Source organism: Protopterus annectens, chromosome 1.part1 (genome assembly GCF_019279795.1).
Source record: "Protopterus annectens isolate FY-2018-M chromosome 1.part1, PAN1.0, whole genome shotgun sequence".
Classification (NCBI taxonomy): Eukaryota; Metazoa; Chordata; order Ceratodontiformes; family Protopteridae; genus Protopterus; species Protopterus annectens.
Genome location: NC_056726.1, coordinates 1,169,831,964 through 1,169,848,438, shown reverse-complemented (window position 1 = coordinate 1,169,848,438; position 16,475 = coordinate 1,169,831,964). Strand labels below are relative to the sequence as shown.

General features: G+C 36.7%; 1 protein-coding gene across 2 annotated transcripts in view; it reads right to left on the bottom strand.

Moving 5' to 3' along the window:
• Positions 1 to 16,475, bottom strand: part of LOC122809180 (beta-2-glycoprotein 1-like) — a 235,783-nt gene that overhangs the window by 63,821 nt on the left and 155,487 nt on the right. For both annotated transcript variants that reach the window (XM_044080486.1, XM_044080494.1), the window contains exon 4: positions 5,331 to 5,442. In XM_044080486.1, the coding sequence (XP_043936421.1) occupies positions 5,331 to 5,442 (112 nt within the window). The remainder of the gene's footprint in view (positions 1 to 5,330; positions 5,443 to 16,475) is intronic.

Below are 16,475 nucleotides of genomic sequence, written 5' to 3'. Positions count from 1 at the left end.
CAGTCAATTTCAACATATTAAAAAAATATTTCAAGGAAAAAAAAGAAAACTGTTACAAAGGAAATTTGAGGGCATTAACAGAAAGCCAGTAAAATAAAAAAGTACTTTTTTCCATGAATTTAAAAAACTACTTGTAAGACTACATTAACTTAGGATTATGAGAGCAAATAGATTCAAGCAGTGAAAATATTTTAGTCCCTTTAGTTTTATATACAGGTCAGGCATATTTTTATCAACCAGAGGTTATGGACAGTAATTAATAAACAACTGAAGAATTTTATTTGACGGGGGGGGGTAAGGGTTAAGTGGGATAATTTGTTTTTTCTAATAGAACAATGTTTGGGAGTAACTGATTTGAAGGTGGACTTCAGAGATACACAGTTAAGGCTTCTAAACATGGCACAAGCAGAAAGCTATAATTCAAAGTGGAAAGGGATGGTGATGAAACTGTGGGGGTGGGCTAGATAAATAATGAGAGACTGGGAGTCTGCATGCAGATTCTTGAGGAGAATACCAATAACCATACAGAACATTATATTAATGAAGTAGCAGAAAGTATACTAAGAACTAAGCCAACAAGGGAATGGAGAAAGGTGATTCTGCCAATAAGGATGACTGCAATTAGGTGTACAGAGAATAGGCAAGAGAAGGCTGGAATTTACTGGAGAAAACTGGCAAAGGAACCAAGGTATTGGAAGCAAATAATTAGAGAGGAAAAGTAATAGAATGGGAAGAGGCCCAGAATTCATTTGGACTGCAGCCTAGAGATTGCCTTCCCTATCAAGGATTGATATCAAAATATGTGCAAAGCGAAAGGAATAGGGGGATCCAAAGTGAAAGACCAGTACTGGTAGAAATTTTAGTAGAATCTAGAACAGAAGCTGCTATTACAAAGGGATAATTATTAGGGCTTAAAAATATTGTATGATAAAGACAGGAATCAATCAGAGGAGGTTAGAAAGAACTGTGAAGAGAGATTAAGCAATTCACAAAGAAACAATGGCAGGGGATATATGTATGTGGCTGAAATATGCAAAAGAGTGTAGAAGGTTTACAATTTTTACTTAGAAGTTTTTGCATAGGTATTTTATATCCCAAGCAGATGGCAAAGAATTTTTCCTCAGGTAGATTGCAAATGTTACAGATGTGATGGGAAAGAAAGAGGTAACTGGGGGCATATTTTTTGGGGGAATGGAATAAATTGTCAGACTTTAAAATTTCTCTACAGACTACTCTGTTAGAAATACTGAGTGGGTAAACTGGTGTAAGAAAGGAAATAATTTTTTGAGCTGTGATACAGAATTGAATTTGCCTAGACATAGTAAGACCTTTCTGAGTTTAATTCTGCTGGCTGCTGAAAAAACAATTAGTAGAAAATGGAAACTGAGGTCTAAACAAGCCTTACTAGAAGTAGTGAATATAGTACCAGTGATGAATGGACTGAAAGTGGGATCTTTAGAAAAGGGCAGGAGAAAAGTACATAGAAAAATGGGAATTCAGGGAACAATATATACGGAATAAGGTTTTAGAGGAGGAAATAGGTTTAAGGGAAGGCAGGAATTGAGTAAGCCTATGTATTGTTTGATTGGGAATAACTGTACAGAAGATTATATGTGATGTATAATGTTTGCAACTGAAAATATATCAGTATGGTTTGTTTTCATTTATATAAATGTATGACTGTTTATGTCAAAAGTGATATTTCAGTAAAGATGTTTATTGTTAAAAAGAGGTTATGAATGCAAACTTTCAACATACCAGCTATAGACCACCACCACCATATAAATCATGAATTTGAAGTAATACAACTCGGATCCAAAATAAGATTTTCAAAAAAAAAAAAAATGACAGTGAAACAACACTTGCAAAATAAACTACACAATGGGGGTCTATATCAAGTGGTTGAAAGCTAATAATAGCAAACGAGCACAACTTTGAAAACACCGGAAATTAAAGTTGTTATTGTGGGGTCGCATTACAGTGTAGATAGGGATATTTGCCCTTTCCTTACTGTAGTGCAATCTCGGAGTTGGTATATATATTTAGTGGGAGGTGTGGGGGCCATAGCCCCCCACAATTTCAACTTCGAGTTCCAGTGTTTTCGAAGTTGTGGTTGTTTGCTGTTATTAGCTTTCGACCACGTGATATAGATGCTCAGAACGGCATGCAACAGTTAGACAAAAGAAAATGCATTAAATGACTACCCTGATTATTTCACACCAAAATTCTACATAGCAGAGAAAAAATACAATCCTGCAATCAAACAGTTAATTAAAATAGGAAACATACTTTTTTTAAACATTATACTGCCCCAGTTCTGACAAAACCTTCTGGAAAAATTCCAATAGAATTGCTCTCGGTATAAGTTTGCCCTGATTCCGAAAGAATTGCTGTCAGCATAAGTGACTTTCTTCTGTTTAAGGCCTGTCTTTAAATAGTCTTACTGTGGGGGACCAGATTCCAAAAGAGCTGCTCTCAGTGTAAGTGGTTACTTACACTGAGAGCAAGTCTGTTGGAACTGGGGCCGTGGTATTTGTAGTTCATACGTTCAGCATGCCATGGTGGACCACCAACACTTCAAGCATATTAATGGATATGAGCAACTCAAGTCTAACATGTGATTAAAGAAAAAAATATTTGTTTGCCTTTTATTATGCTTTAAGTGATCACCCATTTTATTCTGATAGTATTTGTTATTTATCTTCATGATAAAATTGATTAGAAAGTAATCCTATATTGCACATTTTTAATATTTTTTTATTTCAGTTGATATTATCTAATAATTAAGGGTATTGTAAGTTGTGTGCAGCATCAGTTTTTTGATTGGTTGGCTTGACTGAAGCACATACTTGACAGTGAGTATTTAAATTAAATGTAATTGTCTGCTAATTTAGTTCTGATGGAGCCTTGCTCATGGAAAGACAAAAAAGTTTCACATTTATTAAGTTTTCCAAGCTTCATTTTGGCATCTTATTTTTATTATATATGTAATTCATACTTCCAAGTTATTTTTAAAATATGTAAGTCAGTGATGATTTTAATTTCATGTGGAAGAACTACAGAGTGACATGATAGACATGGGTTTATAACAATAGGACAGACAGATTAGCATGTCTCAATGTCTCATATTTATAAGATTAAAGACAAGGATAACTATTCAGGACAGCAGATCCTGGCCGCAGCTAACTTAGCAAAACTTAAGAAAAATAAAAATAAATAAAGTTCTGCTTAAACCGTTAACTGGACTGACCTTTCCTCTGAAAAGCGGACTTTATTTATTTTTATTTTTAAGTTTTGCTAAATTTGCTGCGGTCAGGATGCAACATTCTGAATGGTTTTCTTTATTCCTAATCATTTACTTTGCCCTGTAGGCTGTTGTGGCTGCATGTTGGGATACCAGATCAGTGCTTCATGGATTCCAAAGTCCCATATTTATGTTATGTTATATTATGTTATGTTATGTATGTTGTGTTATGTTATCACAGTCTCTAACGTCTTTATAGTATGCACCACTGATGATAATTGTCAATATGAAACTACACATAACAGATCATTTTTCCATGATGGCAGATGTTCTCATAGCCAGCTCTGAAAAACAGAGCTTCACTTGGCAAAGCATCTCCTTTTAGTAAAATTACAATCGGTGACTTAAACTTTAAATTCTTTATCCAGCTCTGGATGCAAATTTTTCTTTTACTTTGCCATTCAAACTATATTATACAGTGAAACTGCACATGTTTTCTGGAACATTTGGTAAAAGAACAAGCATGCATGTGACATTACCTACATGGTAACACACTGATGGATTCATAGTAAATAACTGGACTTAATAAGATCACACCAGAAAATGTCAGAAAAATGACTTTGAGAAAGGAAAGTCAACTTTTATAAAAATATAAAAACATGATTTTGTAGGAGTGCAAGCCAGCTACTTCTGTGAAGGGCACTGCACACTCACACCCATGTATCTGTGAATATACTAATTTTGAGATTGCTCAGTCAGGGGTGGAGGTACATGGAAAATGCACCACAGAGTTCAGCAGTATCAAAGTACTACCACTGATATAAAGAACTAAAATGGGTTTGAATATTTGCTGTTTACTTTTCCCATTCCAAGCAAAGTTGCATTTTTACAAGATATTCAGAGATGTCTTTCAATTAATATACTAAATAAAGTGAAGCCATATAATGATCTTAGAATTATGCAGTCATAGAATATACAGGGCAGCTGGGTCCAGTGGTCATGTATGCCTTACCAGTATCTATGCTTAAACCTCACCTTCTTTTACAAGGAGCAACAGGCCAGGCATACCAGGGATGTATTTGTTGGTACCCATCCAGTTGTCTAACCCTTTTTTAAATGAAGAAAGTGTGGCACATTGCTTAATTTGGTCTGGAAGTTTATCCAAGAGAAGAGGAAAGAACTGCATGACAAATTCATCCCTCCTCTGTGTTTTGTTTATTTGCTGAAGCAAGTTCAGATCTTTGGTTCTAGTGTTAGTGGAACTGTTTGATTTGTAGAGATTTAAGAGGTCTTGGACTATGGGATCACTAATGACCCAAAAGGCAAGACACAGATCACCCTTATGAAATTTGTAGGACACTGAATAAAGGGATAGTGCTTCCACCTTCTCCAGATAGCTCTCTTCTTCTCTTCTTTTAAGTCCCCCCCCCTTTTTTTTCTTTAAGAGAAGAACCTCTAGGGTCTTTTCATTTGCTCGATGTGCCTTATAAGATGCATACCTAGACAGGATGCTTTATTTGATAATAGGTCTGATCAAGATGGAATAAAGATGGATAAGAACTTTCTTGGCTCTAGATTAAATACCTCTTGCAATCAGCTGCACTAGGCAAAAATATATCTTAACCACTGTTGCAATGGGGTGCTCAAAGGCAAGGGAATTATATAACCATTTTCCAAGGTCTCTAACCACAAATTCATTTTGAGTGGGGTGTTGTCTGTACTATAACACAGAAGAAAATGTTGTTTATCAAATGTAATAATATTGCCTTTTTTATCACTAGTTGTTGACATGTGAGAGTTCCAGCTGGAGCATCTACATATTGTAGGGGGACTTGAGGATGAATTTATTGTAATGTACAACCTTAGTTAGCCAAGAGATCCACATTTGTAATTTACAGATGTATGACGTATACATTGACAATCCTTTTTCTGTTTTATATCATACTAAACATGTATGCCATGTTGATGCCTCATCATTTATCCTGCATCCCCCATCTCATGCACCCTGATGCTAGGCAGTAGCATGAGGAATAATAAAGAAGAAATAAAGAAGATACCCTGAAAACAAATTATTCATGTTACTCACCCAGGAGAGCAGTTGTACTGAATTAAATCTCCTGCTCTGAATTCTGATCCATTATGAAAGCGATGCTCAATGTTGTTCGGTTGCGTGCAGAAAACTGGAACCTTTATTATATCTACAAGAAAAACAAAGTAGTTTCACCCACTTGACATATAAATGACCATAGTCTGATAGTTTTCACCGGTTAGAAAAATACAAGTAAATAGTGGTGTGATATTAATAATGTTTGTGACCAAAACAATTTGTACATTGTAGTAAAAATAATGTTTGTGACCCAAAACAATTTGTACATTATAGTAAAAATAATGTTTGTGACCCAAAACAATTTGTACATAATAGTGTAAATAATATTTGTGACCTAAAACATGCAGAGTGCTGTTTTCTTTAACGAGGTTAGTGTTTTGCTCAATTATATCTGTCATTTTAATAGTAAAGACTAACCTGCCTGTTTTAGTAAGAACAGGTTTGTTAAATATGTATTTTGAGGTAATATAAACAGAGGACTTGTTCTTGATAAAGGGAAGTTAGTGTCAACAGAAGTAGCTCTGGAAGAGAATGAACCGACCAAACTGAAGAACCATGTTGGAGTAAAACCTGGAAATATTCCTGCCACAAGAGATCCAGAGGGAGCAACTAAGTAAGGCTGTTTCCCAGAAATGTATGAGTGAACTAAAAGTACTGGATGCATATTTCATTTAAAACCACAAGGCTTGATGATATTTTAAAGGTCTGCCTTATCTTCACTTGTATATAATAAATTGCACATTTTTCTTCAAAGACGGCTGGCCTTAGCTGCATTCATTTCCCGCAGTGGTAGATTGCTGCAAGCATTTTGGTACAAGTTATTACTGCGAAAGCCCCTATATTGTTGTCAGGAGCCTTGCGGTGTGATGAAATTTATCTTTGCACCTATGTGTAGATCTATGTGCCAAGATGAAGATAGAAAAGCAGTTAATACAGTCCCTAGTGGCTGCAGTGAAGCGATGGACATTGTAGACAAGCTGATAGCTACTCTATGAACTATGTCACCATTAAAGCAGCTTAACCCAAAAGAGAATCCTGTGGCATATCTTAACTCCTCTGAGCAGTAAGCCCACCAGGAGTGATGTGATTTTGCTGTCTAGGGCAGGAGTCCATTAGTGCAGTTAATTGAAGAACAAGTGAAACCATCCATTGACAATTACAGCACTGATGATCAGGACTAATAAAAAAATACAAATGTCTTTTGCAGGCTCATATGAAAGTGCTAGGCTAGTTGCCCTTGCAGACCATTTTAAGCCTAGACAGTTTTCCCAAAGGGGAGAGTCAAACCCTATATTTTGTGCCTGTGAGTTAAACACCTTAACCATTATGCCATACGGTGGTACAGCAGTGAGCATTGTCACCTCACAGTGGTTAGTGTTGTCACCTCACAGCAAGAGGTTCTCCAGTCTGATTCTTGGCTGGGGTGCCTTCTGTGTGGAGTCTGCATGTCCTCCCTGCATTTGCATGGGTTTCCTCTGGGTGCTGTGGTTTCCTCCAACATTCCAAAGACATGCATCTGGAGCATTTCTCCCCAGGACTCCGCTGAAAAATGGACTTTGTCCCAGTTGGAATTTCTCGGTAAACAAATGTCAAATTAAAAAAAATAAATGCCAGTCCCCAACACCAGAGTTGGCATTACTTCAGAAACACAAACTCAAAAGTTTTACGTCTGGATATTTTATCATAACAAAGAAGTAAGGTGATAACTATCTGGCTTACAACTTTACAGTTAGATCCTGAGGGCCAACATAATAAAGCTAAAATTATAGAAATGATTGCAAATGACACATTTAAAAGATACCTACCTACTGGTTTAAGAAAGGGGGAATACAATTGACCCAAATCAGTCTGAAAGTTTTCTTATGCCATAAATGATATATAAAACTTATATAAAACTGAGTAGTCTAGATATGTGATAAAAAAATATGTCAAGTGTTGGTAACTGACTAAAAACAGCAGCTGTAGGCATGCTTTTTAAAATATGGAAAGGAGGCCATCAGTATTGTACTAATAAAGGTAACACATACACACCTGTGAAAACTATTAACCTCTGTAAAGTATACTAGTGATGTTATCTTTATAGATTGTGAGAAATTATCTGTTAGGATGGTTGAAGCTACATTGTATTACTGTCATTTTGTCTCACTGCAAAAATTGTAATATATTCCATTGATGGCAGAAGACTGTTAGATTCAGGCAGCATGATAACAAATAAAAAAGTAGGACATATACAGGAAGAAAACTATTACTAATAAAGCAAGGGATGTGGATTACATTCACTGTGATAAGAAACAGTATTCAGTTACTTAAACAGAAATGGGAATGGTATTTGGGATGGTAATTCATGGAGTTACTGGTTTTCCCATTTTAACACTTCATGATGATAGGGAAAGATGTTCCACACTTTGAATGGTTGTGTAGGCAAAGGAAAGTGAATATTTATTTTGATAGACCACCCTATCATTGTGGGGAGGTGAACAGCGATTCAATAAGCCTATATGTATGCTTCTAACTAATTTAGAAAAAGGAGGGGAGAAAACAGCAGGTGCTTGCTTTGAAGTGTATGGGACCAGCAAATATGTAGGATAACTACTGGAAAGCCCTAAAGATAGAAATATTTTTAACAGTGTAAATACTTTATTAATATAATTTTTCCTTGTACCATAATATGTAATCCCCATGCATGAGGCACTTGTTATTTCAGCACTGATTGCTGATAAGACCATTTTATAATTATATGTTTGTACAACACTAATAAAACAGCCTCATGTCAGATAACGGTGCTTCTACTTAATTATCTGCATCTTGGGATGTGTAACTCTTGCAATGCCACATATCACAATCAGATATTCTATTCCGTCTTAATCCCACAAACATGTAAAGTAATATAGCAATAACCCATGCCTGGGTGTGTGTAATGCTAAATTTACCCACGGTTGGCACAAAGCCAACCATGGGTAAATTTAGCATTACCCACACCCAGAAGTGGGTTATTGCTATTATACCATGACATTATTTAAGAAAAGAAACTATTACTTTTCTTAAATAATGGCATAGTATAATGCCTGTTTACTGCCCTTCCGCAGATGTCTGGCATCCGCGGCAGTTCTGATGTACTGCGCGCCTGCGCAGTACATCAGAGCTGTGGGCAAAAGCAACAGAGAAAGCAAGATCTCCGTTGCTTTTTTAGTGTTTCGCTATGTTAAATGAGTTTAACATAGCGAGACAGTTTTAAAATAAGCAACGGACATCTCCGTTGCTTATTTTAAAACTGTCTCGCTATGTTAAACTCATTTAACATAGCGAAACACTAAAAAAAAGCAACGGAGATCTTGCTTTCTCCGTTGCTTTTTTTAAAACACTGTCTCGCTATGTTAAATGGGTTTAACATAGTGAGACAGCTTTAAAATAAGCAACGGAGATCTCCGTTGCTTATTTTAAAGCCGTCTCGCTATGTTAAACCCATTTAACATAGCGAGACAGTGTTTTAAAAAAAACAAGTTATACTAATGGAAAAAAGTCCGGGCGACCGGACCTTTTTCCATTAGTATAACTCGATTTACAACGGGCACGCTGGCCAATCAGTGTGCACGTTTGGGGGGGTCATGGTATAATTATTTATAACTAATTTGCAATCGTGAATTAACTATTGACCATATTGTTTTATTTACACTCCACTACAAATCTTAACAACCTAATCAGTTACTTCTCACCTTGTATTAGAGTCTGTTAATTAAATAGATCAGATCTTAAGTACTTTGTTATATGTCAAAATCCTTTTAACTCATTCAGTTAACACCCATACCTCCTTATGGCATCGAGAACGTTTTTGGGTCTGGCTTTTTTGACTAAGTGACTTACAAGCTAATAATAGGCAGTATTAGAAAGTGCAAGTCATTAACAAAACAACATTACGATTATTAGTGTAGGATGTCCAGTAATGGAGAAATAAATCTTTGTTTGCTACTAATTATTCATAATTCTATATTTATGTTCATATTTTCATAACTGTAGACCTACATTTTGTTGAGGTGCATGTTGTGAAACATCAATGTGGGAGACAGAGCAATTCACCGAAAATGCTGGTTTATATCACACTATACTGGAAATATTGCTAGTTCTTTGATAGTAATTATGAAAATAAGCAATATTTCCATATGCACTTAATACTTCAAAAAACGAAGTGACTTCAAACCATTGCATAACATTAGTTAAAAACTTAGATGATGTTGAAGAAAAACATATGTAATATTTGCTCTGTAAGTTGCACATCTTGAGAGATATCTGGTAATTTTTCTATTGGTTATTATACAAATAAACACGTTTTCATATTTCTGTAAATATTTCAATAAACATGCGCCTAAAGAGGAATTTCTTATTGTCACATGAAAGCTTAAGTCTGGTTAAAAATATTTTAACAATAGATGTATAGGTTGCGTAGTTTTTAAGATATGAAAATATGTTTGTGAAAGTTTAGAGACAATATAATTTGGGATTTGTGTGCATTAAACATATTACAGTATTTATGGAAAATACTATGAGTACACTGACTAGTCTCACTACAAGGAGCACTTCTTACCGATAACATTGCTATTTGTACATATTTAATAGCTTTCATTGTTCACAAAATATTTAAACTTGTTTATCTTATGCTTTTTGAACTTATTTTTTTAGAAAATTCTTAAAATGTACATTGTGTGCAGGCTGCCAGAGGTGTGACATTCCACACTATATAGGTGTTAATGGGTTAAACTCAAATTCTGGTGCAGCTTGTTTTTGTACTATAAAATTAATTTTCTGATTTCTAATAGTGTTCAGCTCCATATTTTGAATCACTGTAGTTATTTTTCACCTCTCATTGGCAGTTTGCCTTTGGTTTTTCATTTTGTAGTTATAGCTTTCTTAGCCACTACATGTTTCTCCCCATCAGCTGCATGGACAGGGACAGATGGTGGATGAGTTTCAGCCTACATTAGCAACAAGTATAACTCTAGGTTGGTTAAGCAGGGTGACGCCCTGGAATGTATCCCTGTGCAAATTACCATTGATAAAATCCCATATCATATCCAAGCAAGCTATAGGTCATCCTCTATGTCCCTGGAATCCCAGAGATCATATCTAGATCCACTGGAGACCCTCACCATTAAACCAAATATCCTATTTATGGGAGAATGTAACTATCTGATTATGGACTGGGAAACATACACTGCCTCATGCTTGCAGGCACAGTGATTCCTGGACTTTATTAACATAAATGCCCTTGACCAGATAGTGCGCACGCCTACCAGAGGTTCAAACATACTGGACCTGACATTCACCAATATGGGAGAGTGCTGCACCTTCCCCCCAGTGTCAAATCCTCACTGGTGAGGACAGACCACAAAGCTATCGCCTCTGAAATAAAGATAAACTTGGTAACCCCAGCAAACTCTGCAACATTTAGGAACTATTCCAAAGTAAACTGCATTCTATTAAGTGATAATTTGTCAAAATTCATTGCCCCTCCCAACCCTGTGTTCATAGCGACCTATGCTGAATTTTTCACAGACACCCTGTACAGCACCATAAATGGCTGTATTGAGGCCCTGTGCCTAGTAGAAGTAAGCCCAAAACAAACGCTAAAAACAAATCTCACTTGTGGAATTCTAACCTTAATAGGGTAAATAACAAAAGGAAAAAAAAACATGGCTGAATGACAGGAGCTCTCTAATTAAATTAAACATGAAACTAAGAGGGCTAATTAAGTCCAACAAGGCCAATTATGAGTTCAAGATAGCCTCACAAAATAAGGCCTTCTAAGGCTATGCCAAAACTTCAAAGGCAGCACACATCAGTGTGCTGAACTGGTGGTCAGTGGTGCCACCTTCATGGAGCATATCAACAAAGTGAATTTGCAGGCTGTTAAATTCAGCTCAAACCTCACCACACACACCCCCTGCCTCCTCCCATGAAATACTTACTAGTCTAACCCCTCAACTATTAACAGGAAGTAGGAAGGAAGTGCTCGCTATGGCCAAAAACACAGCCTCAGTTGGTCCAGACAATATCTTGATATGCCTCCTAAATAGCTTGAAATAATGACCTATCAGGACTTCAGTCACTTTTCAACTATAGCCCCAAAACAAGCATTGTGTCATGAGAAAAGAGGACTGCAATAGTTATCTGACTTATCACGGGTGGTCCATCGACTGACCTTGGAAACGATAGAACTATTAGTCTGACTAGTCTAATATGCAAAGTCATGGAATAAATTATCATGGAAATAATAAAAAAGACATAAGCAACCTTCAAACATGGGACCCAACCTAATTTGGCTTTGTCAAAGGAAGGTCATGCCTATTAAACTTGGTGGACTTCTTTGAGAAGGTCAGCAAGGCAATGGATGAAGGGAGAATGGTGCATACTGCCTACCTGTTCCTGTCTAATGAGTTCAACACGATATCACACTCAGGTATAGCTGACAGACACACCAAGTTGGGAATAAACCCCTACATAACTCACTGGATTGCCAGCTGGCTCACACACAGGACGCAGGAAGTGAGGATTGGTGAGACAAACTCCACTAAGACACCAGTCATCAGTGGGATACCTCACGGCTCTGAGTTGGGATTGCACCTCTTTGACATCTACTTCTCAGACTTAAAGGCTAATATCTAGGGACTTTGGCTGACCAAGTTCACAGATGACTACAAATTGGGAGCTATTGTAGAATCAGCCCCTCCCAGACACAAGCATCTTACACAAGAGACTAAAGCAGACAAATGACTGGTATTAAAGTTATGGGTTAAAATTCAATGCAAAAACATGCATTATAATGCCTTTTTGGAAAATTGTCACCCAGGCTAATTACTCTGTCAATAAAAATATCCCTATGATTTGACTTGGTAGTTGGGGATCTGGGAACATATGTAGACAGTAATCTGGCCTCTGAACAACATGTGGCCAAGGTAATAAAAAATCATTCAGTGTTGCTCATCTTATAAGTAAAGGCATGGCATGCAGGTACAAGGAAGTCAAAGTGCCAGTTTATTCAGTCCTTATCACACCCATCACTGACTATAATGCCCCCTTCAGCATTTACTTGACAAGACATATGCAACAGTTGGAATGCCTGTGACACTGCCATCCCAGCTATCTGGAATTTTGTAAATAATTTTATGTCATTTGTAAATATTTATATGATTTATACAGAACTGTATGTTATGTATTGAGCTTCAAGAATGTAACCACAACATATCCTGCTGGAACATAGAAGATTAACTTACAAAACTTCAAGAAAATAAGTTGAAATTAAGTTCTTTATGATTGTGCTGTAAAAGTTAGTTTCATTGCAGAAGCAGATACAATGTCTACAGTGAGACGTTTTCTATTGTCTTGAAAGAAAAGTAATTACTAGGTTTAAAATGTAAAGTGTTTTATTGTTTTACGACTTCCAAGATCTGGTAAACACCTGAGAGATATGTATTTTTAACACAGAGCTGTCAAATTATATTAGTTTCTATTTTAGCCTGGAAACTGAAGTCAGTTAACAAAAAGTGATGTCATCCAGGCTAACCCAGCAGTAAAACGTGATATTGATTTAAGAACTCTCTCAGAGAGAGACTGCATTTTGTATTTTGTCGTGGACCTAGCAAGAACATCCACTCATCATCATCCTCTGCACTTGCTTGGCTCTGTAAGTAAGATTTAGGGCATAGTATATCTCTTAGACTTAGATAGGAATATAGTAAAGATTAGTTTAGATGTTTTCTGTATATATTTGAGACTGTCCCGCAATGTTGTTTTAAAATATTTCCTGTGATTTTGAACTCTGAAGTTACTGTGTTGAGCTACTGATTATTGTCTGGTTCTTTTATTATTTATTATTAAATATATTTAAACCTATCTTTGTGACTGATATTTGTGAGACATATTTAAGCTCTTAAAGTACTTGCATATCTGTTTGGTGACACTCCAATAGTCTGGCACTTGGTCAAAATTTCCATTTGAATTAATAGTAACATTACACAGTAGAACTGGACACCCTTTGTAAGTGCCTTATGGTAGCTGATAAGTAGGGGTTTTGGTGGCAGTGATAACTACCTTATAGCCTGGGCAGTAGGGGGCATAGCTAGTAAACCTGTGCCAGCATTCCCTAGGTGTGTGTGTGTGTGTGTGTGTGTATGTGTGTGTGTGTGTGTGTGTGTGTGTGTGTGTGTGTGTATGTGCTTGTATATAAATCAAATCTTAAAGCATGTGTGTGTGCGTGTGTGTGTGTGTGTGTGTGTGTGTGTGTGTGTGTGTATGTGTGTGTGTGTGTGTGTGTGTGTGTGTGTGTGTGTGTGTGTGTGTGTGTGTGTGTGTGTGTGTGTGAGTCTGTGTGTGTATGTATGTGTCAGTTACTTGGGCAGGGACATGAAGCACTGGCTGGACAGAGAGGGTGCTGGAGGTCTTAGCTTGACCACTCAGCTGAGATCTCAACCCTATAGCTGTGCCAGTGGGGAGTCCTACTGGGGATCTGGAGAAAGAGGAAGAAACCAGCCCTATACTGCCTGTGAACTTGCACTTTACTGTGTGTGTACTTGTCATCCTCCCGGTGTGTACATGCCCTAGCTGTTGCCAATGGTGAGGATTGAGACTCCTTGATTACTTGGCCAGTGCAGGGGCATCACAATGCAAACAAAGGTTCCTTACCAGGAGAATCTAGAATATAAACATATTGCCCCATACAGATCACCTTAAAGCCCTATCTCTATACGCTGTCTCCTGCAGGTTAATGAGAGGTGATTTATACCTGGCATGCAATATATCACTGGATCCAGGTCTTATGGACCTTTTGCACATCTCAAAATGAAAGCATCAGAACCAATAGATCCAAGGATTTAAATTTTGCTTGTGACATATATAATACAGGTCAGTGATACAGATATGTGTTTCAGTGGGTCCTTGTGCTTTGGAACAGTCCTTCCATCCATGTGAAGCAGAGGCCATCCCTAACTGCATTTAAGTGTAACCTTGATCAATGGGTGGTACATTGGAAATTTACCCCTGGTCTGGCCCCATGTGTATGATAGACACAGGCAGACAGTAAGGCCCAAGCTAACAACCTCCCCCAAAAAACTCTAGATGTTCCTATCTAATATACCCCTTCCTAATAAGTGCCCATGATACATAGGGATGCAACTGGGGTGGATTGCATGGCTAGGCTTATAAAGGCCCTGGTGCTCATTAGCCTAGTGTAGACCTATGAAGCTAAGTACCTACAAATACTAAGCAGAGCAACACTTTCACTTTGTTAGTACATTTTTTACATCAATTAAATAAAACATGCTGAGGTTAATTTTTTTTCCCATGTATAAGATTTAGCATATTGTTCAATTCATTTTTATACTGAAGCAACTCATTATATTTCTAAAATATATACTCCTAAGACCATCTTTCCAAGCCATCAAATGTCCAACATATATCTCTTGTCTGTGGGAAGTATCATTGGGGTATAAAAATTTCCGTTAACGGGGCAGCAGTCGGAACATCACCACATGAATTCTGCCAAGCATATGACTAAATCTCATTTCACAAATCTAATACCAAACAAGATCATTAGCATTTGAAGAACCAAACTATAAAAATAAATACATAAGTAAAACACAACATAATATAAGGGATACAGTATCCTGTGACAGGTGTAAAGTATGACAGACTGCATAAGGCATAACAATTTATAAGAGAAAACCATTTTTTGCAGCTTCCAAAATAACCGCCATAAATTCTTTCATATGTACGGACTGACAAGAATGATAGTGACTGCAGCAGCTGTTATTATTCCACAACTAAAACATATTCCATATACAATATGTTCAACAATCATCAACCATGGCAGTACCATCTTGCTGTAAGACAGGAACAACCTCAAAAGTGGGATGGGTGAAGCACAAAGAAGGGGGCAAATCTGTCAATTGTGTTCGACATCACACAAAACTTTATTTTAAAAGCGATTAAAACAATGTTTACATTTGAATGATAACCTGATGTGTATCTTTTGTAACACTGATTATAATGTATGGATAGATATGTTATATTACAGGTAACTTCATTATAAGAAGCAGTAAAGATAACAGAGAAATAGTGCTTGATGTAGATAACAGTCATGATGAATCACGCATTGCAATGTAACAAGTCACATCGCCCACTTTGGTGTATAGATAATAATGTGGTTTTGGACGTAGTCACATACCTCTTAACTGTACAGATTTTGCAGAATGTCCAGATTTTTGTTCTGTTTCTCATCAAATGGGGTTTTTCTGGCAAATCCTGGAGGGCTGGAGCCAGAATATAAGGACAGATATTTCAGTTTCAGACAATAATCTTCCAAAAATTCATGCTAACGCAAAACCTGTTACCAAGTTCCTAAGTTTGTAAGAGCAAAATATGAAGTGTCTCTATTTTGGGGCTGTTGTCCCCCCATTTTTAATGGCTTTGATCCAGATTTCCTGCTCTAAGAGGTTATGAGGCCTGTGCACATTTTGCCTGCTGCTCCTTTAATGGAAAAATAATGTTTAAAATTCAGGGGTATTTGGAGGGCCTTTCTGACAACCAGCCATTGGCCCTGTGTGGGTAGAACAAACCATTAACCAAAGATATGTAAGACGTGCTAAGATTCCAAGTGCTCATTAGACCTGTTGCCCTGATAACGGAAAAGTACCAAAATATCTGTATAAACATTTCCATCCAAAATGTCTACATTTTCTTGAATTAGTGGCATATGTATGATTAAGGCATATTTCCCTCCACTGTTTATCTGTAATATATTTGTTTAATTGTTCACTCAAATCCATTTTTACTTTTTCTGGTATTGCATTATATGTTGTTCTTATCTTTTCTGGTCTGCCATTTCTGCTTTAGCCTCACTTTTTAAAATCTACTATTTGTGGCTTAACAAAATTAGTTTCAAACCTCTGCTTATGTACTTTGAACTCTAATATTTGACCTGTATACGCAAACTGATCTGTATTTAACAATTAACAGTTTTGTCTAGTTTTACCCAAGTTTTATTACTTCATCTTCTTTTATCATCTGCTTCCAAAATCTCAGTTCTTTACTCTTTCTTCTTCAAATGCTCATAATATTTTCTCCTGTGTCTATTTT